This window comes from Rhinopithecus bieti, unplaced genomic scaffold (assembly GCF_001698545.2).
Source record: "Rhinopithecus bieti isolate Rb0 unplaced genomic scaffold, ASM169854v2 scaffold_7167, whole genome shotgun sequence".
Taxonomy (NCBI): domain Eukaryota; kingdom Metazoa; phylum Chordata; class Mammalia; order Primates; family Cercopithecidae; genus Rhinopithecus; species Rhinopithecus bieti.
Window position 1 is genome coordinate 159,156 of NW_016805471.1, and position 22,367 is coordinate 181,522.

Here is a 22,367-nt window from a genome sequence, read left to right on the forward strand (position 1 = left end):
CGCTTCCAGGTGAGGCGATGCCTCGCCCTGCTTCAGCTCTCGCTGGTCAGGCTGCAGCAGCTGACCAGCACCGATTGTCCGGCACTCCCTAGTGAGATGACCCCAGTACCTCAGTTGAAAATGCAGAAATCACCGGTCTTCTGTGTCGCTCACGCTGGGAGTTGGAGACTGGAGCTGTTCCTATTCGGCCATCTTGCTCCGCCCCCTCCCATCTTTTTTTCTTATCCAGCCAATGTCAGCCTCCTTATAAATATAATATCTGTGATACCCTCAGATTCTTTAAATTAAGAAGTCGTCCTGGAGATGTTTTAGTATTTCAGCCCAGTCCTTATTGCAAATCTATTTGCACGGATACCACTTCTTAGTCAAATAATTAAATTTAATTTGAATGATCACTCTCAGTAAGGCATGGTGTCTTTGGTCTGCCTGGGCGAAGTTTACCAGGACGCTTACTTGCTTGCCTCTCCCCTCAGGGAATGTGGCACATCTACTGCAAACAGAGAGAGAGCTGGGAGCCTCTCAGCTATATTCTCCCAAAGCTGCACAAACCACATTTATCCTTGGCGGGAGTGTTAGTCTGTTTTCACACTGCTGATAAAGACGTACCCGAGACTGGGCAATTTACAAAAGAAAGAGGTTTAATGGACTTAGTCCCACATGGCTAGTGAGGCCTCACAATCATGGTGGAAGGTAAAAGCCACGTCTCACATGGTGGCAGATAAGAGAAGAATGAGAGCCAAGTGAAAGGGGAGACCGCTTATAAAATCATCAGGTTTTGTGAGACTTATTCACTTCCATGAGAACAGTATGGGGGAAACTGCCCCCATGATACAGTGATCTCCCACTGGGTGCCTCCCACAACACGTGGGGATTATGGGAGCTATAATTCAAGATGAGATTTGGGTGGGACACAGTCAGACCATATCAGAGGGCTTCCCAGGTCACTCTTGCTCTACCTTTTCCCTTTGGACTTCTACCATTTTGTTCAATATGTCTGTCTTAGTATGTTCAGGCTGCTACAATAAAATGTCATGGATTGGGTGGCTTAAACAACAAACATTTATTTCTCACAGTTCTGAAGGCTAGAAGTGCAGGATCAGGATGCTGGCAGACTTGGTCTCTGGTAACAGGCTGCTTCCTGGTTTGCAGACAGTTGCACTCTTGCATTTCCTCACATGGCTGAGAGTGAGAGCTTTAGTCTCTTCTCCTTCTTATAAGGACTTTAATCCCATATAAATGCCACCCTCATCTAGACCTCATCAAAACCTCATCACCTCCCAAAGGCCCCACCTCCAAATACTATCACATTGCAGGTTAGAGTTTCAGCATATGAATGGGGGATACACAAATGTTCAGTTCATGCAAACTCTGTCCTAGCCTGTTCACATTCTACTATAGCTACCAGCACATGCGTCCTTTTTCCTATCGAGATTGTGGAGTTTCTCAGTGGCAGAGACAATATTTCTCATTACTCTTACAGTTACAGTGCCTAGGATAGTCCGTGATACATTTTCGTCCCTTCATTCTGGCACTGTGCTAGGTGTAGACTTTGAGATCAAGAGATAAAGTCTCATTTCACAAAAATCTCAGGATTCTGTGGGGGAGGCAAGTAAGTAAATAAAGAATATGGCAGAATGCAATGAGCATATGGTGGGTATGTGCCTACGATGCTATTGCACTCAGAAGAGACTCATTCTGGAAGTAGTAATGGGAAGAGTGGTTGGCTAGGAAGGTTTCCTGGAAGAGGTATTTGTGCTGAGTCTTCCAGACCACAGAGGAATTAGCTTGGTGGGGAAGATGGGAAAGGGTTAATCCAGGCAGCAGGTGCTGTATGCACCTGGCAGCTAGAACCATGACCACCTTTGGGGACATAATTATGAGCATATTATAAAAAAGGAGTTAAGAGAGGAGCAAACAGTGCATAAAGATATGCGATTCTTAAAATATCTGGTGTCATAAGGGAATAGATTTTATTACAGCAGAGATACTGTTGATTGGATAATCACAGGCAATGAAGCTGAAAAGTCAGGCTAGAGTTGAAGTATAAAATAGCCTCAGATTTCAAGCTAAGGGATTTGGATATTGTCTCATTAGCAAGAAGTATCCAACAGATCTGAGCCTCCTCTTGCCCTGAAATCTTGTAGCCTTATATTTAAGCACATTGATCAACAATAAAACATATAGACAGAAGTTATCTAATTGCCTATTTAGTCAAATTCATTAATTAGTTTAGTGACAGTGAACATGATGGGGCTATCCTATTTTAGTAGTAATGAGTAAATCAGAAGAAGAAGATGAATTGGAGTCAATAAAAGGAATGATGAAAGAGAGTCATCTTTATATAAGATGAGCCAAGGGCAAAAATAAGGAAGGACTTTCTAAAGCATGATATCGTCACAGTGTTAGCAACTACATATGCAGAAATGAATCTTAGTTGCCAGGGCACTTCACTAATCAACTTACTTATTTTCAATACCCATAAAAAATGTTGTATACTACTGGCATTCTAGTCTTAGCTACTCTAAATAAAGAAAGAATAAAATAGACTTCAAGTTTGTAAAACTTACAGAAGTTGTTTTTATATGTTCAATTTAAAAATATTTGTGTGTATGTTTCTTTGTTAGGTCAATGTGAACCAATTACATTGGAACTCTGCATGAATTTGCCCTACAACAGTACAAGTTATCCAAATTACCTTGGCCACAGGACTCAAAAGGAAGCATCCATCAGCTGGGAGTCTTCTCTTTTCCCTGCACTTGTTCAAACCAACTGTTATAAATACCTCATGTTCTTTGCTTGCACCATTTTGGTACCAAAGTGTGATGTGAATACAGGCCAGAGTATCCCCCCTTGCAGGTAATATGATGGGATCTCCCCCAGTCCCTTATTTTGCCTCAGAGAAAACCAAGGGGTGAAGACTTAGTTGAATTTAGACAAAGTAAATTTCCCTGAGGAGCTCTGCATTTAACAAATACCTCATATTTAACAAGTAAGACAAAGAAGTATAAGTTGTAAAATGAATATTTGAGTCAGAATTCATTAACAAAGTACCAAACAAGAGAGGTATGAACATCCTTTGATGATAGTTTATGTTTTAGTCAAATAAATTCAGAGGTATTTCATTCTGTTGTATTAAAAAGTATTTTTTAAAAAACTATGTTAGTAGAAAAGGAATATATCTGCCTCTTTTTCTGGCAACATTGATGTATTTAAAACGCTGCACTCTGACAGCACTTGTTAGAGATATGACACAAGACATTGCGCCAGCCTCACAGATTGGACAGGGATGGACATTGCTGACATTTCTCTGCCTGTTTGAATGAAATAAGATGCACTATTTCAAGAGTGCAGCTTGGACTTTGAATATGAGTGATATTCTGGTGTCAAGACTATTGTTCCAGAGTCCATATTTGAGTTAAAATCTTGACCCTTCTCTGGGTAGCCCTTAGACAGATTCCTGAGTCTCTCTCAGCCTCAGTTCCTTTACATGTACAATAAAGGATAGTAATGGTTGTTGGTTGTATTGTTTTGAGATCAAATGAATGTAAAGGGCTTCTGATTCATTGTAGTGATCCCTGAATGGACAATAGCTATGATGATAGCACAGGAACACAATAGCTTCTTGGCAGTCTGTCCCTTTGCTGTGCCATGTGTTAGGCATTGTAATTAGAGGGTTTGCATATACAAGATGACTCTCAGAAGTGAGTTACTACTCTCTTCGGTGCTGTTTTCCCTCAAGGGGTGGGTATACAAATGTGCTGGCCTAAATGTGAGTAGCAACTGCAGAAACCATATGTTGGGATCAGAAGTCATACAGAGTTTTTTTTTTTTTTTTTTTTTTTTTTTTTTTTTTTTTTTTTTTTTTTTTTTTAAAGCAGTACTGTTAATATAGTGGACAGAAGAGAAAACAATAAATTATATGCTGAATACCAAATGGATGACAAAGTAAGGGCATCTATAGAGACAGGACAGGAAATAATAAAATTTCAAAATCACTTGGGGGACTGAACAAATTATACCAATAGAGAAAATAAAAGTAAATGTTAGCTGGTGTAGAAATAATTCTGAAAATTTCTGCTAAGTACTTTTAAAAGTATCTCGAATAAAACATCTACCAATTTTATGTTAAAAGCTGTTTCTAAATCTTACTTCACTTTTGCTAAGCAAGGTCAATGATAGTGAATAATTTCCTATTAATAGTGCTTAACAATTTCTGGCATTTGACTTTCTTTTCATATGTAGATAAAAATTTCCCTAAAGCACCACTTTCTGCTGTAAATGTAAATGTGAATTTATATCCAGATATAATTTATAATTTCAGGGCTTAAGTTCCATATTAAAATGCCTAAGACAAGCATGATCATGAAGTGTTGTTCAATCAAAATTTTGGTAAATTTCTTTTAGATAACTTTATTTCTTTTCTTCAGGTTCACCCATACATCTTTCATTTTCAGCGTCTATCACTGTGAATTTTATATTTTGATATTTGTTTATAAGAAATTTTTGAATAATATGCTAATAAACTCATAAAGTGATACGTAGTTGCTTTTGCCTGGTTTTGCTAGGTCTGTTTATTAATTTTAACATTGAATATTTTAGCTATGAGACTGAAAAATCTAACATTATCGAGTCCTTACAATGGGCTAAATACTTGAGGATCATTACGAGTGTACTCAAAATAACCTTTTGAGTGAGGTGTGTGTCATCAGAGGTGCTGCTTACGGTTGAGCACTACAAGGACTATGATAAGAACAGCGCCCCCTGGAGTTGAGCTGCTGCATATTGTAATTTCCATTTTACGGAAAAAAATAGGAAGTGGTAGAGTCAGGCACTATAGTGTTCTGTATAAATATGACTAATTTAAAATAGCAGCCACAATTGAGTTACATACAGTTTTTATAAATTTGCAACAAAGCTAGTTAGTTCAACAGACAGTTATCAACTATTGAACTTTCCATCTTTCCTGATCTAACATAGGAATACCACGGCTTTATCTTTACCCCAAATTCCTAGAGTTATGCTGAGCTTTGTCCAGACTGAAACCTAGAAAGAATTTTCTCTGAAACTTCCTCATTTGATTGTTACACTTTCTCTACCAGTTTTGGGCAAGACTGGAGCTGGCCTTTCTGGAAGATCTGTCTCCCATTTTACCTTAAAAATGAGAACTTGGTTGAATTAACGTACAAAGTTTGAAACTTTTGAGACGTAAGCATGCATTTGAGTCTATTAAGAGAGTATTGGCCTGGGAACTTACTTTGGTTAGATTTTTTTTTTTTTAAACTATGTAACTAATTTCTTAGTACTATATTGAGACAAAATCATAATTTTTTCCATAAGAAGTAAAAACAGAAGTAAAGAAATCTTCTGTGAGGCACGCTGATACCTTAACCTAAAAATTTTCTGGGGACAAAAGACATAACACCCCTGAAAGTGCATGATACAATAGTTAGTATATCATTTCTTTAAAAGAAAAAACAAACACTTTAACTGACTCGAGCTCAACATAAGTGGGTTTGGGAGGAGTCCTAAGTTTTTCAAAAATATTGATGGAAGCTGAAGTAAGGGAGGCAATGCCTTAGACAAGCTAGGGTGGCACATGAGATGGCTCACAGGGCTGGTCTGCAGAGGGGGAGATCTTTGAGGATGAGGTTGATGAATAGATTCAATGACTTTGGTGGCAAACTATCCAAAGTGATGTTGGAGACTTCCCTGTTTGGAACAAAAGGTTGGAGAATGTGTCTGCTTCAAAGACACAAGAGAGAATGAGAAAGGAAATGTGGAGAAGGGAATCTGTGTCCTGGAAACATCTTTAGACCTATTTCTGCAATAAAATTTCTTCTGGTGAAAGTGTGATGCTGGAATGTATACTCTTTACAGAGATATTACTTATTTTGGTTTCCCAAATACCTATCATATATATGTGCATCTTTTATATCCACACATCCACTATACATGCCACACACACAGAATTTAAAACTTGACATAAATTCATGACGTCTGTCTCAGATGGAGCTAATTCTGTTTCTAATGTTTTGTTTTTCTTGTTCATCTAGAGCATTGTGTGAGCATTCCAAAGAACGCTGTGAGTCTGTTCTTGGGATTGTGGGCCTACAGTGGCCTGAACACACAGATTGCAGTCAATTTCCAGAGGAAAATTCAGACAATCAAACCTGCCTGATGCCTGATGAATATGTGGAAGGTTAATTTTAAAATTAATTACAGCGGGACATTTAACATGGATGAACATGTTAGCTACCTTTTCAACTTCTTCTATTTGTGATTTCTTGTTTGTTTGTTTTCTATTTAGTGGCCAATCAGGCTGCTTAGGTGAGTGAATTTGTGAACTTGATTGCATTGAAGAATTCGACACTCGTCTGTTAGATATTGCATTCATTTTAAAAATGAAGTCATTTGCTATTTCTATTCTTTTATTTTTGTGGGTACATAGCAGGTGTATATATGTATGGGGTACCTAAAATATTTTGATACAGACATACAATGCATAATAATCACATCAGGTAAATGGGGTATCCGTCACCCCAAACATTTATCCTTTCTTTGTGTTACAAACCAGTTATACTCTTTTAGTTATTTTTAAACATACAACAAATTATTGTTGACTCTAGTCACTCTCTTGTGCTGTCAAATACTAGATCTTATTCATTCTATCTAACTATATTTCTGTACCAATTAACCAACCCTGCTTTCCCCAACACTACCCTTCGCAGACACGGGCAACCATTGCTCTACTTTCTATCACCATGACTTCAATTGTTTTAATTTTCAGCTCCCACAAATAAGTGAGAACATAAGAAGTTTGTATTTCTGTGCCTGGCTTATTTCATGTAACGCAATGACGTCTTCTTTCATCCATGTTGTTGCAAACGACAGGCTCTCATTCTTTTTTAAGGCTGAATCATACTCCATTGTGTATATGTTTCTTTATCCATTCATCTTTTCATGGACACTTAGGTTGCTTCCAAATCTTGGCTACTGTGAATAGTGCTGCAACAAACATGGGAGTGCAGATATCTCTTCTATATACTGGTTTCCTTTCTTTTAGGTATATACCTAGCAGTGGGATTGCTGGGTCATATAGTAGGTCTACTTTTAGTTTTTTGAGAAGCCTCCAAATTGTTCTCCCTAATAGTTGTACTAATTTGAATTCTCACCAATAGTGGGTGAGGATCCCCTTTTCTTGACATCCTTGCTAGCATTTGTTATTGTCTGTCTTTTGGATATAAGAGATTTTAATTTGGGTGAGATGGTATCTCATTGTAGTTTTGATTTGCATTTATCTGATAGTGATGTTGAGCACCTTTTCATATACCTGTTTGTCATTTGTATGTCTTCTTTTGAGATATGTTTATTCAGATCTTTTGTCCATTTTTAAATCAGATTACTAGTCTTTTTTTCTATAGAGTTGTTTGAGCATTTTATATATTCTGGTTATTAATCCCTTATCGTATAGATATTTTGCAAATATTTTCTCCCATTCTGTGGGTTGTCTCTTTACTTTTCTTTGCTTTGCAGAAGCTTTTAACTTTAATCCCATTTGTCCATTTTTGCTTTGGTTGTCTGTGTTCATGCAATATCACATAAGAAATTTTGTGCAGTCCAGTGTACTGGAAAGTTTCCCCAGTGTTTTCTTCTAGTAGTTTCATAGTTTGAAGTCATAGGTTTAAGTCTTTATTCATTTTGACTTGATTTTTATATATGGCAAGAGATTGGGGTCTAATCTCATTCTTCTGCACATGAATATCCAGTTTTTTCAGCACCATTCATTGAAAAGACTGTCCTTTCCCTAGTGTATGTTCTTGAAACCTTTGTTGAAAATGAATTCACTGTAGATGTATGAGTTCTTTTCTCAGTTTTCTCTTCTGTTCCCTTGACCTATGTGTCTGTTTTTATGCTAGTACCATTCTGTTTTGGCTATTATAGCTCTGTAGTATAATTTGAAGTCAGGTAAAGTGATTCCTCTAGTTCTTTTTGCTCAGGATAGCTTTGGCTATTCTGAGTCTTTTGTGGTTCCATATGAAGTTTAGGACTTTTTTCCTATTTCTGTGAAGAACGTCATTGGTATTTTAATAGGGATTATATTTAATCTATAGATTGCTTTACATAGTGATATAGTTTGGATATTTGTCCCTGCATGTTGAGATGTAATCCCCATTGTTGGAGGTGGGGCCTGATGGGAAGTGTTTGGATCATGGGGGCAGATCCCTAGTGATTGGTTTGGGTCATCTCCTTAGTGACAAATGAACTCTTGCTCTGCATTCACATGAGATCTAGTCATTTAAAAGTGTAACAATACCTCTTCCCCTACTCTTTCTCTTGCTCCTTCTTTACCATGTGATGTGCCTGCTCCCCTTTTGCTTTTCATTGTGACTGTAAGCTTCTTGGGGCCTTCATAGAAGCTGAGCAGATGTCTTCACCATGGTTCCTGTAAAGGCTGCAGAACCATGAGTCAATTAAACCTCTTTTCTTTATAAATTACCCAGTCTCAGATATTTCTTTATAGCAACACAAGAATGGCCTCACACAGAAAATTGGTACTAGAAGTTCAGCATTGCTATAAAGATACCTGAAAATGTGGAAGCAGCTTTGGAACAGGGTAATAGTCAGAGGTTGGAAGAGTTTGGAGAGCTCAAAAGAAGGCAGGAAGATGAGGGAAAGTTTGAAACTTCTTAGAAATTGGTTAAGTGATTGTGACCAAATTTCTGATAGTGATATGGATAGTGAAGGCCAGGCTGATGAGATCTCAAATGGAAATGTGTAACTAATTGGGAACAGGAGCAAAGGTTCACCCTTGTCATATGTTAGAAAAGAGCTTGGCTGCATTCTGTTCATGCCCTAAGGATGTGTTGAAGTTGGAACTTGAGAGTGAAAATTTAGGGTACCTGATGAAAGAAATTTCTAAGCAACAAAGTGTTCAAGACATAGGCTGGCTGCTTCTAACAGCCTGAGCTCAGATACAGGAGCAAAGAAATAACTTAAAGTTGAAACTTATAGTTAAAAGGGAAGCAGAGGATAAAAGTGTGGAAAATTTGCAGCCTACCTATGTAGTAAAGAAACAAAAGCTTTTCAGTAGGGGAAAAGCAGGCTGAATTGCTAAAGAAATTTGTATAACCAAAAGGGAGCAAAGAGCTAATAACTAAGACAATGGGAAAAATGCCTTGAAGGCATTTCAGAGATCTCCCAGGCAGCCCCTCCCATCACAGGCCTTAAGGCCAGGAGGACTGAATGGTTTTATGGGCCAGGCCCAGGTCCCCACTGCCTTTTGCAGCCTTGGAACACTGCTCCCTGCATCCAGGCCACTCTACCTTTAGCCATGGCGCAAAGAAGCCCATGTACAGCTCAGGCTGCCACTTTGGAGAATGGAAGCTGTAAGCCTGTTGGCTTCTATATGAGGTTAAGCCTGAAGGTGCACAGAGAGCAAAAGTGCATGAGGCTTGGTAGCTTCTGCCTAGATTTCAGAGGATGTATGAGAAAGCCTGGGTGCCCAGGCAGCAGCATGCTGCAGGGGTGGAGCCCCCACAAAGGACATCTGTCAGAGCAGTACAGAGGGGAAACATGGGGCTGGCATGCCGCACAGAGTCCCCAGTGGTCACTGCTTCATGGAGCTGTGAGAAGTAGGCTTCTGCACTCCAGACTCCAGAATGGTAGATCCACTGGCAGCTTACACCCTTTGCTTGGAAAAGCTGTTGGCACTCAACAACCTGTGAAAGTAGCCATGGGGACTGAATCCTGGAAAGCCACAGGTGCAGAACTGCCCAAGGCCTTAGGAGCCCACCCCTGTACCAGTGTGCCATGGATGCGGGATATGTAGTCAAAGGAGATTATTTTGGAGCTTTAAGATTTAATGACTGCCCTGCTGGGTTTTGGGCTTGCATGGGGCCTGTAGCCCCTTTCTTTTAGCCAATTTCTTCCTTTTGAAATAGGAATGTTTACCCAATGCCTGTACAGCCGTTGTATCTTTGAAGTAAATACCTTCTTTTGATTTTACAGGCTCATAGGTAGAAGGAACTTGTTTTGATTTAGGATAAGGCTTTGAATTTGGGCCCTGGGACTTTTGAGTCAGTGCTGGAATGAGTGAAGACTTTGGCGGAGCTATTGAGAAGGGCTATTGTATTTTGAAATGTGAGAAAGACGTGAGATTTGGGAAGGGGCAGAGCAGAATGATATAGTTTGGATATTTTTCCCCACCCAAACCTCATGTTGAGATGTAATCCCTAGTGTTGGAGGTAGGGTCTGGTGGGAGGTGTTTGGATCATGGGGGCAGCTCCTTCACGAATGGCTTGAGCCATCTCTCACTCTGAGTTCACAGGAGATCTAGTCATGGTGCCTACCTGCAACTCTCTCTTTCTCTCTTATTGCTGCTTTTGCCATGTGATGTTCTTGCTCCTCCTTCACCTTCTGCCATGATTTTAAGCTTCACGAGGCCTGCCTAGAAACCAAGCAGACTCTAGGCTTCCTGTAAAGCCTGTAGAACCATGAGCCAAATAAATCTCTTTATAAATTATGTAGTATCTAGTATTTCTTTATAACAATGCAAGAATGGCCTAATACACATAGTATGGAAAGTTTAACAATATTGATTCTTCCAATCCATGAACATGGACTATCTTTCCATTTTTTATGTCCTCTTTAATTTGTTTCATCAGTGTTTTATGGTTTTTATCACAGAGACCTTTCACTTCTTTGGTTAAGTTAATTTCCAGGTATTTTATTTTATTTGTGGTTTTTGTAAATGAGATTACTTTCTTGGTTTCTCTTTCAGATTTTTTGTTGTTGGCATATAGAAATGCTACTGATTTTTGTATATTGATTTTGTATCTTGCAACTTTACTGAATTTGTTTATCAGTTCTATAGCTTTTTGGTGGAGTTTTAGGTTTTTCCAAATATAAGATCCAAATATAAGATCATATCATTTGCAAATCAAGAATAATTTGAATTCTTCATTTCCAATTTGGATGCCCTTTATTTCTTTCTCTTTTATGACTGCTTCAGCTAGGACTTCTATTACTATGTTGAATAACAGTGGTGACAGTGGGTATCCTTGTCATGTTCCGGATCTTAGAGATAAGGCTTTCTGTTTTTCCCCGTTTAGTTTGATACTAACTGTGGGTGTGTCAAAAATGGCTTTTACTTTGCTGAGGTATGTTCCTTCTTACCCAGTTTTTTGAGGGATTTTTTTTCAGGAAGGGATGTTGAATTTTTTCAAATGCATCAACTGAAATGATCCTATGCTTTTTGTCCTTCGTTCTGTTGATATGATGTATCACATTGATTGATTTCCATATGTTATATCATCTTTGCATCACTCCTGTAAATCCTAAATGGTCACCAGGAGCAGTGGCTCATGCCTGTCATGCCACCACTTTGGGAGGCCGAGGTGAGTGGATCACCTGAGGTCGGGAGCTCAGGACCAGCCTGGCCAACATGGTAAAAACCTGTCTCTACTAAAAATACAAAAATTAACTGGGAATGTTGGTGGGCTCCTGTAATCCCAGCTACTTAGAAGGCTGAGGCATGAGAATTGCTTGAACCTGGGAGGCAGAGGCTGCAGTGAGCCAAGATCATGCCACTGCACTTCAGCCTGGGCGATAGGAGCGAAACCATCTCAAGAAAACAAACAAACAAACAAACAAACAAACAAAAAAAACCATATCCTAAATGGTCATGATGAATGACCTTTCAATGTGTTGTTGAATTCAGTTTGCTGGTATTTTCTTGAGGACTTTTACGTCAATGTTCATCAAGGAGATTGGCTTGTAGTTTTCTTTTTCTGATGTGTCTTTGTCTAGCTTTGGTATCAGGGTAATACTGGCTTCATAGAATGAATTTGGATGTATTCCCTCCTCCTCTATTTTTTGGAATAGTTTAAGCAGAGTTGGTACTAGTTCTTTAAATATTTGGCAAAGTTCAGCAGTGAAACCATTGGGTACAGGCTTTTTTTTTCCCCCCGCTGAAAGACTTTTAATTATTACTTAAATAGCATTACTTGTTATTGTTCTGTTCAGATTTTGGATTTCTTCATGGTTCAATCTTAGTAGGTTGTATATTTCTAGGAATATATTCATCTCTCATACGTTTTCCAATTTATTGGTATATAGTTGCTCATAGTAGCCTCTAATGATCCTTTGAATTTCTGCAGTATTGGCACCCAAGCCACAAGTCAAAGTTCTTCTCACTCTTCTGCTTCCCACAAACAGGTAATGGAAGAATGGTAGTGGTCTCTCCTCATGATCACTACAACCCCAGGTCCATGACAAGTACTACCATACCACAAGAGTTCACTCAAGGCCCAAGGGTTCTTCAGTCAGCCTGTGGTGAATGCTGCCAGGCCTGGGACTCTCATTTCGGGACAGTGGGCTTGCCTCTGACTCAGGGCACATCCAAAAATGTCATCCAAGAGCCAGGGCTTAGAATTAGGGACCCCAAGAGTTCACTTGATGTTCTACCCTGCTGTGGCCGAGCCTGGTACCTAAGCTGCAAGACAAAATCCATTTTACCCTTCCCTCTCCTGTTCTCAAGCAGGAGTTTCTCCCTGTAGCCATCACAGCTGGGAATGTGCTCAGTCATACCTGAAGCCAGCACATTTCAGAGTCTCACCGAAGGCTCACAACAAGTACTGCCTGAGTACTGCTGCTGATAATTCAGGGCCCAAGGGCTCTTTAGTCAGCTGGTAACTAATCTTGCCAGGACTGGGTCCTTTTCTTCAAGGCAGTGGGTTCCCTTTTGGTCGAAGATAGGTCTAAAAATGTTGTCTGGAAGCTAGGGCCTGGAATGGGGGCCTTAGGACAGGACTCTGCCTGATGCCCTATTCTACTGTGGCTAAGCTGATATCCAAGTTGCAAGACAAAGTCCCCTTTACTCTCCCCTATCCTGTCCTCAAGCAGAAGAAAGGAATCTCTTTCTGAGCTGCGAGCTGTGCCTGCCTGGGGTTGGGAAAGGGGTGGCACAAGCACTATCTTGGCCACTCTGTGGCATGCACTAGGTTGCATGCCCCTAAGTCCACTGTCTCCAAGCCCAGCACAGCATCAGGACTTGCCCAAGAACTGCAGTCCTTGTGGGCTAGACTGCCTTTCAGATTTATTAAGGACCCCCAAACACTTTAGCCTGTGGTGGTAAGGCTTGCCAGAACTTAAGTTCTGACCACTGGGATGGGTGATTCCCCTTTGGCTGAGGTTGGTCTAAATGCTCCCTCCATGCATGGACACTGGCTGAGCTCTGCCTGGTATTGCTTTCTGCTGTGACAGGACATCACTGAGTTCCAATGCAAAGTCCCACAATCGCTCCACAAGTGCACAGATTCTCTGTGCTACGCAGCTCTTGCTGGGGAATGGGGGAAGGGTAGTGTTGGTGATTCAAAATTGTCTTTCCTACCCTTTTCAGTGCCTTTTTCAGTTATCTGAATTTAAAACCAGGTACTATGATTGCTTATATGAATTTTAGTTCTTATGAAGGTGCTTTTTTGTATGGATGTTGTTCAGGTTGGTGTTCCTGCATAAAGGACACTTAGTGGAGGCTTCTATTTGGTGATCTTGCTCCATCTTTCCCTCAAAAAAATCATTTTAAAATTAAAAATAATGAACTCAGAGATGAGTTTAATTAGTACTCCAGGTGTTTCTTAAAGTGTACTTTACTCACAGAGCCCATTATGTATGGCTGCTTTTATACTAGGGATTCTGAAGGCAAAGGTAAACTTTAAACCTTGGTTCCTTCAAGTAAAAAACATTTGGGGACCGTGGCAACATAGGGTCGTTAAGTACAGAAATGGAATTGTGGGCCAGGTGGAAAGATGGGGGCGTGGAAATGATTTTGACACATTGAGAGCTGCTAGGTAGTCAGGAGCACTGACTCCACAAGGCATATCAGGCTCTGGCAATTGTTGGATTGTCCCATTTGGAAAGAGAATTAATCATTGGAATACATAGACGTTAAACTGCGTATCTAGAGAGATGAGGCCAAGAATGAAGGAGAAAGATGCTGATTGGTAGGCAGAAGAATGCCAAAGCGAAATGGCTATTTTGCTTTGCAAGAGACCACTCTTATCTTTAGTAAAAGCTCCTTGACAACATCCTACATGTAAATACATAAATTAGCTGATGTTTCTGGGTTTTCAGCCCTTTAACAGTAATATTGTTTTTAATAGAATGCTCACCTAGTCATTTCAAGTGCCGCTCAGGACGGTGTGTTCTGGCTTCCAGAAGATGTGATGGCCAGGCTGACTGTGATGATGACAGTGATGAGGAAAACTGTGGTATGTATTTGCAATGGTACTTTTCTTGAATGTACAGTATTAACTAGAATAGAATAAGAAACTGTGTTAAAAATGTAAACTATTCACTGATAATAGGACTAGGATTGAATGCTAACGCCTTTATTTCTTAAATTATTGAACAGTATGGCATATATTCTAAGTCTTTTTCCTAACTCTTGATTTCCTCTAAATTACGCTTCTGTATAGCCCTGATACATACAGTACTCCTCCCCCTTATTTGTGGGGATACATTCCAAGACACCCAGTGGATGCCTGAAACCATAGATTGTATGGAACCCCATATATGCAGCACTATGCTTTTTCCTACACATATGTCCCTATGATAGAGTTTAATTTATAAATTAGGCACAATGAGAGATTAACAACAACAATAATAAAATGGATCAATTATAATAATATACTAAAGTAAAAGTAATGGGAATGTGGTTTCTCTCTCTCTCTCAAAAAATATCTTATTGGACTATGCCAACCTTTTTGGACCATGCTTAACCAGGGACAACTGAAACTGTGGAAACTGAAACTGCAGATAAGGGTGGAGGGGCACTACTATATTTGCAAACACTTATTAAAAGGAGAAGCACCTCACAAATGTAAGGAATTATTTTTATTATTAAATTATAAAGCAGTTGTTATCAGTTTTAAAGTCAGAATAATAGTGTCTTTGCGTACACTTCCCATGTTGCTAAGCAGACATCTAGATGCACAAAGGCAAAGTTCATACTCCAACATTCAGAGTTCAGACTCCATCATTCCCAGTTTAATTGGGATTCATTTTCATGTCCTCTCTTATTTGTTCTCTGCTGGCAAAGGATAAAACTCTTCTTGACATTTCTGCCATTGATTTCCAAAATTGCCAGTGGAAAAGCTGTAAATCCCAATGGTAATTTGAGTGGACTTAATTGTCATTATATTTCCCTGCAAATCTTTGTACTTATAACCTCAGTGTATTAGGGAATAGAAGTCAGACAATGGCCTTTAATAAACAGTGTTTTTGAGGAAAGCAAAATGATTGCAGATCTATTCACAGAATGGTTTGGTTATTTAGCCTTTCCTGTTTAAGAAGAATTGACACTGTTTCATGAAAAACACATAAGGTAGTACATCTTTTGAAATCATTTCATTCTTTTGGCCTTTGAAGTATGAAATTTTGCCTTGCTTCATTAAGTGAATTTTCTATGGTAAGCATTGCCCTTCTGGTCTAGACAAAATGTCACAAGCAATTAACTGAAATCCTCTCAGCTCCTATAAATATGGACAAGTGCATCTTCTGGAAAACCCCAGCTGTCAGAATGATGGTACAATGACTGGGGTAATTTTATTATGGAGGAATGTACAGTGTTTTTAACAGCTACTGTTTTTTTTTTTTTTTTTTTTTTTTTTTTTTTTTTTTTGTAAAGAAATAAATTAAAACTCATTGAATATCCCTTATATAAGTGATTTATTGAGAATGTATTAGATTTGTTCACTTAACTATGACTTTGATGGGTCATGGTATTTGAGATGCAATTTAAAATAGAGTATCTTAGATGGTTCAAAGAGGTTGCATGATACTTTGTTGGGGTGGCTAGACCTAAATTTGTTGTAGGGGACTAAATATTTGAGAAATACAAAAGCTTAGTTAAAAACAAAACAAAACAGCCTTACCAAAACAAAAAGTTCTGAGTTCTAGAACATATTCTGCAAAAAACAAATTGAAAGTACTATAGTATTGGTATAGGGTTTAAATGACCCTAAAATATCAGGTTTCTAGTTAAGTAATTGGTTTTCACCAGTATTTTAATCACACAATTAAAGGCACACCAAAATAATAGAATTTATTGTCTAATCCCTATCAAAAACTAAAAATAATTGACAGCACTATTTAGAGCTCTAGCTAAGGAAAGTTAAAAGTGGGTAAGAAATAATACCTTTGGAGTTAAATTAATTGCTCCAGCAGTATTAATTTATGAGAAGTTTTCCAAAGTGATTAACAATAGAAAACTTTACATACTTCGTTCCCCTTTGGGACTCATGCATGCATTTGAATGGACTTGTTCAGTGATTTGGGAGGACACACCACTTCAAATCAAATAAGGAAGTCAGGTTGATGAAGGCTCAACAGAGGACTAATAGGAAGTCATCTGTTTCCGTTTACCTCCTTGCTGTTTGTCTTTCTGTTTTCATATGTGCATAGGCACACCATCTGGTAATGCAAGCCCCAGCTCCAGCGAAGCTGGGTTTCACCCCAAGCTTCTTGCCTTTCTGACTTATTTTGTCCCTTGTGGTCTTAAGTGTTTGAGCTTTACTCAATAATTGGACAATTAACTATTTATTGTCATGGATCTGCAGCTCCCTCAGAATTTCTAACAAGGTTATTGAGTTTCCCCTCAAAACAATACTTATTTCACTCAGTTATAAAATAAATATTGTATGAGAAATTAAATTTACTTCTTGTTTCTTTGGCGCTTTTGTAATGGAGAAACATGGTAGCCAAAGCACTTAGCTTATAAATACACTTTTAAAATATATGCATTAGAATTTAGCCATTAGTAATATTGTTTTTAAATATCTCCAGTTCTTGTGGTAGATTTTCACTGTTGAGGTTGCTTTGATTGTGTAATTGCCGATGTAAACAAGAGTTGAAAATGTCAGTACTAGAAAAGTTTTCAACAAGTGTTGGGATGAATTATGCAAATCCAATATGGGAAGGAAGTCTAAGAGACAGGGGAATGCTGAGCAGAATCTGCACTGTGTCAGTACAGAAGTACTGCATTGTCTTAAGGATTGATGGTATGTCAGTAATTGAGCATACACGATATAGATGGAGCTGCCTGCAAAACTAGCAACTTGATAAATGAGTTTATTTTCAACGTAACATTTTCCAAGCATCGATAGCCATGCAGTGGAGCATGAGGGAAAGACATGGGCAAGTAAATGATCAAGAATGACATCAAAGAAAGGAAAACTAAGGAAAACAACAAAAAGATTATATTTTTCAGTTTTTATATGACTCTATAGCTTTGAGTGTGTGAAGCTGAGGTTATCTTTCGCTAGACTTTACCTCCATGATTTGGGTCAGCTACAAGAGCAGGTGGTACCTGGGCTGTGATGCAAGCAAGCAGCAACTCCCAATGGAGCAATTAAATGAAAATATAGCTATAACAGGTGCTTTATATCGACTGTCAAGATAAAATCCTTTATTACACGAACACAGAATCAAAATTCCTAATTGATCACTATTCTAAGTAAAAAAGTATACATCATATGGAGAAAAGATTGACAGCAATACAAATGTCTGAGTGTCATTAAGTGACTTTCTGTTTATCGTCAGATGAGTGAAAAATCAGTTCTTCACCTATCTTTGGTCTTCTCTTGATCTTAAATAAAATAAAACCTTTAAATATAACCTGAGCCATTTCTCCGAGTCAGAATCCCCTTAGGTTGTATTAGAAGATCTGACTCTGATATTTATGGGTTTTACAGCTTGATTTCAAAGGGTTTCCAAAAGGCATGTTTTCTTTTTGGATTCTTGGATAGCATTTCTATGAGTTGTCTCATAGAAGGGCTTAACTGGCTTTCTTAGCACCCCAAATACCATCAGCCTCTATGCTTTTATGTCTCTTTGTTTGGGGAGGAGACCACTCTTTGCTCTGTAGCTGGCAGAAGAGTAAGAGTCATTATGTCCATAGCTTTGGCATATACACAAATGTGCTTTCAGGATGAATTTTCAGGATTGATTTCTCATCACTCAGTAGGGTTTAATTTTCCATGTTAAGGGACAAATTTTCTCCTTCCCTTTAGATACTTGGTTAACTGTTTCATTGTCTTCTATGGTGTCTTGGGAAGGCAGACTGGAATGGCAGAGTGTCCTGCATAGACTTAGACTTGAATTTACATCCTGACTTAGCCTTAGAGGCTGTGTGACATTTGGCCAGTCACTTTACTTCTCTGGGTAAGATGCAGAGAACACTCACATTATCTCCCACAGCTTGGAATGCTTATAACATGCCCTGTTCAATCTCAGAAGACAATAACTGGGAACTCACCTGCTGTGGCAGTGGGAAATCAGGAGGCAATTCCTTTCAAAGGCTGCCCCAGCAATCTCCCTTGAGGGAAGGAGTCCTGTCTAGCATAGCCTTGTTTCTGACAGCTGTTTATGGCAAAAGAGAGTGGGCTGGCCTGTCAGGCTAAAGCATGGGCTGGGCGAGGTCCCTGGCTCACATAGTAAACTCAGGTAGATGGATAGTGTCTTTTCCTGGAGATGGTGTTGGTTTTGAATTGGATTCTCTCTTTTTAGGATTACAGCCATGCGATTTAAAGTCCCATCCATTCCTTCATCCTGCCTCTTTCACAGGAGACTGGGCCACCCATATGTGAAGAGCATGCCATAAAAATGGCACTGCTAAAAGCAGGAAGTGACTCAGGAATTGGGTAGGCTGCTGCGACTTTCTAGCTGGATGGTGACTGGATGGCCTGTGCTGGTATTGCTGCCTGATAGTCAGGCCTGGACCACAGTGGGAGGCAGGTCCTCTGTTCCAGCAGCTATAGCAGGTGCAGAGGCAGAGCCCTTTGCAGCCATGCTTTGAGGGAAGGGGCACTGTTGTCGAGGATCCTGCATGCTGTAGAAGGCTCTTCACACCTGTTAGGCCTGTACTCTGGCTGTTACAGCTCCTATGATCTGCTCCAAGGTCACGTCCACAGCCGCTTCCTGGGGCCTACGCTGGTCCAGGATGGCTCGATCCAGACTGTTCCAGCCTTTGCCAATGCCGTATTACCTTGTCTCCTTCCTCCTTGTGAGTGGCTCCACTCCGAAGGGTGAGAATTTAAAAATTTCATGCAGCTCAACTCAAGAGGATGAGTGGACCTACTTACTCTATAGTTGCATAGCTAAGATATTCTTATAGAACAAAAAGCATCTGCTTTAAGTCGATTTGCTGACTTTATTTGTAATGACAACTGTTTTTATAGAGAAACAAGGTATTCCATTTGGGGCAGAGTTGGGGAGGAGACTGCCTCTGTCAGGGCAGCCTGTTTCACGGAGTTTTTGTGAAAATGAGAGACAGAGTAAGCAAAAAAACCCAGATGAATGCTTAGCACACTTAGTGTGACCAGTCAACCTGATTTGCCTGGGACTGATGGGGATCTTTTGGAACAAGGGACATGTCATGCTCAAATCAGTTAAATCCCTGGCAAACTGAGATGAGTTGATCACTTTTTTGAAACACTGTATCCTCAATTATTGATTGTTGCTATTGTCTCTGTGCTGGGGAGGTTATTATTCTGACATCAACAATTATTTGGTTTCATAACCTACAGCTGCATTAAATGGCCCATCCCATCCATGCCTGTTTTTAATTTTTGATGGAATCATATCGTTTTCCTCTTAGAATATAAATTTAAAACATATTTGCACCAAAATGTCACTTTACAAAGAAAGTGGTTTCTTCTCAAAATAATACTATCTCCCACGTGCTAATGTCTCCCTCTTTTTATCCTACTTCTTTTGTGCTCACTGTAACTCCACAAAGGAGGTATTATGTTACGCAAACTTTTATGAGAAAAGAGAAGACATGGAGAGGTAAAAAAATGAATGCTTGTGGAGTACTCCTTTAATGTTTATAGCAACCCTATGAAACAGGCATTATTATTTGTATTTTAGATGTTATGGAAACCAAGGTTTGGAGAAGTTAAGTAACTACCCAAGCTCACACAGCTAGTGAGATTTGGAACTAGGATTCAAATCCATTTGTCTGACTCTAAAGCTGTGCTTCCACTGCTCCTACCCCTTATGCATACTTCATGTTCGCATCTTACAAAGAACTGCAATTAATGGCTTGTACCTGGATCCCATCCAGATCTTTCTCCGTGGAGCTGTGATGTGGAGGGATACAATTTCTCTAAATGTTAGTTTCCTCACTTATAAAATGGTGAGCATAATACTGACATTATAGGGTTTTTTAAGAATTAAAGCTAATACCTAGAATGTGGATACATAGTGGATAATACATGTTATCTCATTATCATGATTATTATTATTATTTGTGAGGATACACTGTAGGGGGCCTTCTGTCCCAGATGATCTATTTCTATGGTATTTCATCATCTCATTCCAAATGTCAAAGTTCTTCATTGTAGTCTTAAGAATGTGCCTTGGGAATCGTCAGAAAAACTCATGCTATTTTACTTCATTCTCTATTAGCAAGTGGTGTGTTTTGTGAGCAAACGAGCAGCTCTGGAGAAGGGTCAGCACCATGCATGGAGTGTTGAGTCCTCTTTTTTGATGTCTTTTGCTCTCTGGCAGAATGAGCAGACTGTAGCATTTGGCAGGAGCTGGGTCACAGAGGACAGATTTCAGGCTCTTTCTCAAAACTCAGGAGACGCTTATTGTCAGAACTTTTCAGATGCTGTCTGGATCCTCAACTAGCTGAAAACTCTAGATAATGTCCCTGTGAATTCTTGGAATGGATGTCCCTGGGCCTAAGACCACTCGAGATTATCAGCCAGTGAAAGACTCTCATTATTTATTTCCTGTATCTTCGGATGATGAAACACACTAAATCTAATTTTAGCTTATAGTAAGCATTTTGGGTCACTTATTTTATAATTGTTTTAGTGAAAATTTTGAAAACCAATTTTTTTCTTATAATGGATTCCAAGAAACCTGAGTCAATCATCTACAAAATATATCTGACTCATTTGTAGTAGGTCAGATGAACAATAACATTCTTGAAGAAACTTCTTATTTGATCACTGCTTTGCATTTCACTGACCTTAAAACAAATTATATTTTCCTGGGAGTCAGAGACATTTTTTTCCTTACATAAAATGAAGTTCTACTTAAAACACACACATATTGAGGGCCTGCCACATGCTAGCCATTGTTCTAGCCAAGGGCGTGGAGGGTACTCAAATTTTTTTGCCACGTTTTCTCTTCCTTCATGTACTTCACGGCCTGGCCTGGGCCAGGGATCTGACCGGAATGACAAAACATATTAGACTCTTGTCAGACTTTAGCAGGCATATGAAATGCACTGCACATGAATCATCAATGGTATTAATTAAATACATCACAAGTGCTTGCTATTTCATAGGCAAATTACAGTTCGTTATTACATTAATGTGCAAATTATATTCATTTCTCATACTAATTGATGAAGTTTCCAACTTTAGATCTCTGACTACCATAAAGTAATAGCTCTTGTACCTGGCTCTTAAACTAGTTTTGTTTGGCATAGAAGGAGCCTCTTTTGCTAAAAAAACAGATGGCCTCCTGATTTGTAGAATGAAATTACATTTTAAGGTGACATGCATTTAGATCACTAGACTTTGGCATATTTGCTTAAAAGCATAATATTATTTCATAGATAAGTCTTATGCATTGACAACAATTTCACTCAGAAAGAAAAAGGAACAGCTAAAGATGAATGTTAATGTATGATTTTAAATTTTTTCTCCATGTCCCCTATGTCACTTTTTTTTTCTTTTTGTTGAGACAGAGTCTTGCTCTTTCACCCAGGCTGGAGAGCAGTAGTGCAATCTCGGCTTACTGCAACCTCCACCTCCCGAGTTCAAATGATTCTCCTGCCTTAGCCTCCCGAGTAGCTGGGATTACAGGCACACACCGCCACGCCTGGCTAATTTTTGTATTTTTTAGTGGAGATGGGGTTCCACCATCTTGGCCATGCTGGTCTCTAACTCCTGAGCTCAAGTGATCCGCCCACATCAGCCTCCCGAAGTGCTGGGATTACAGGCGTGAGTCACTGTGCCTGGTCCCATATGTCACTTTTGATCTTGTTAGGAGAGCTGTACAATTTATATTATAATATGAATATGATTGGGTATTTCTACTTTTAGAATTATATTATTCATGGTATTCAGGGGTCAAAACTTTTTAAGAAAAAAGACATTATGCTTTTTTTTTTTTTGAGACAAAGTCTCGCTCTGCCCAGACTGTAGTGCAGTGGCATGATCTTGGCTCACTGCAACCTCCGCCTCCCAGGTTCAAGCAATTCTCCTGCCTCAGCCTCCCAAGTACAGGCACATGCCACCAAGCCTGGCTAATTTTTTCGTATTTTTAGTAGAGACGGGGTTTCACTGTGT

At 39.2% G+C, this 22,367-nt stretch overlaps 1 protein-coding gene across 2 annotated transcripts in view; it reads left to right on the plus strand.

Annotated features, from left to right (window-relative positions):
• The window catches only part of CORIN (corin, serine peptidase), a 227,637-nt gene that overhangs the window by 152,823 nt on the left and 52,447 nt on the right, over positions 1 to 22,367 (plus strand). For both annotated transcript variants that reach the window (XM_017872647.1, XM_017872648.1), the window contains 3 exons: positions 2,625 to 2,856; positions 6,054 to 6,199; positions 14,160 to 14,267. In XM_017872647.1, the coding sequence (XP_017728136.1) occupies positions 2,625 to 2,856; positions 6,054 to 6,199; positions 14,160 to 14,267 (486 nt within the window). The remainder of the gene's footprint in view (positions 1 to 2,624; positions 2,857 to 6,053; positions 6,200 to 14,159; positions 14,268 to 22,367) is intronic.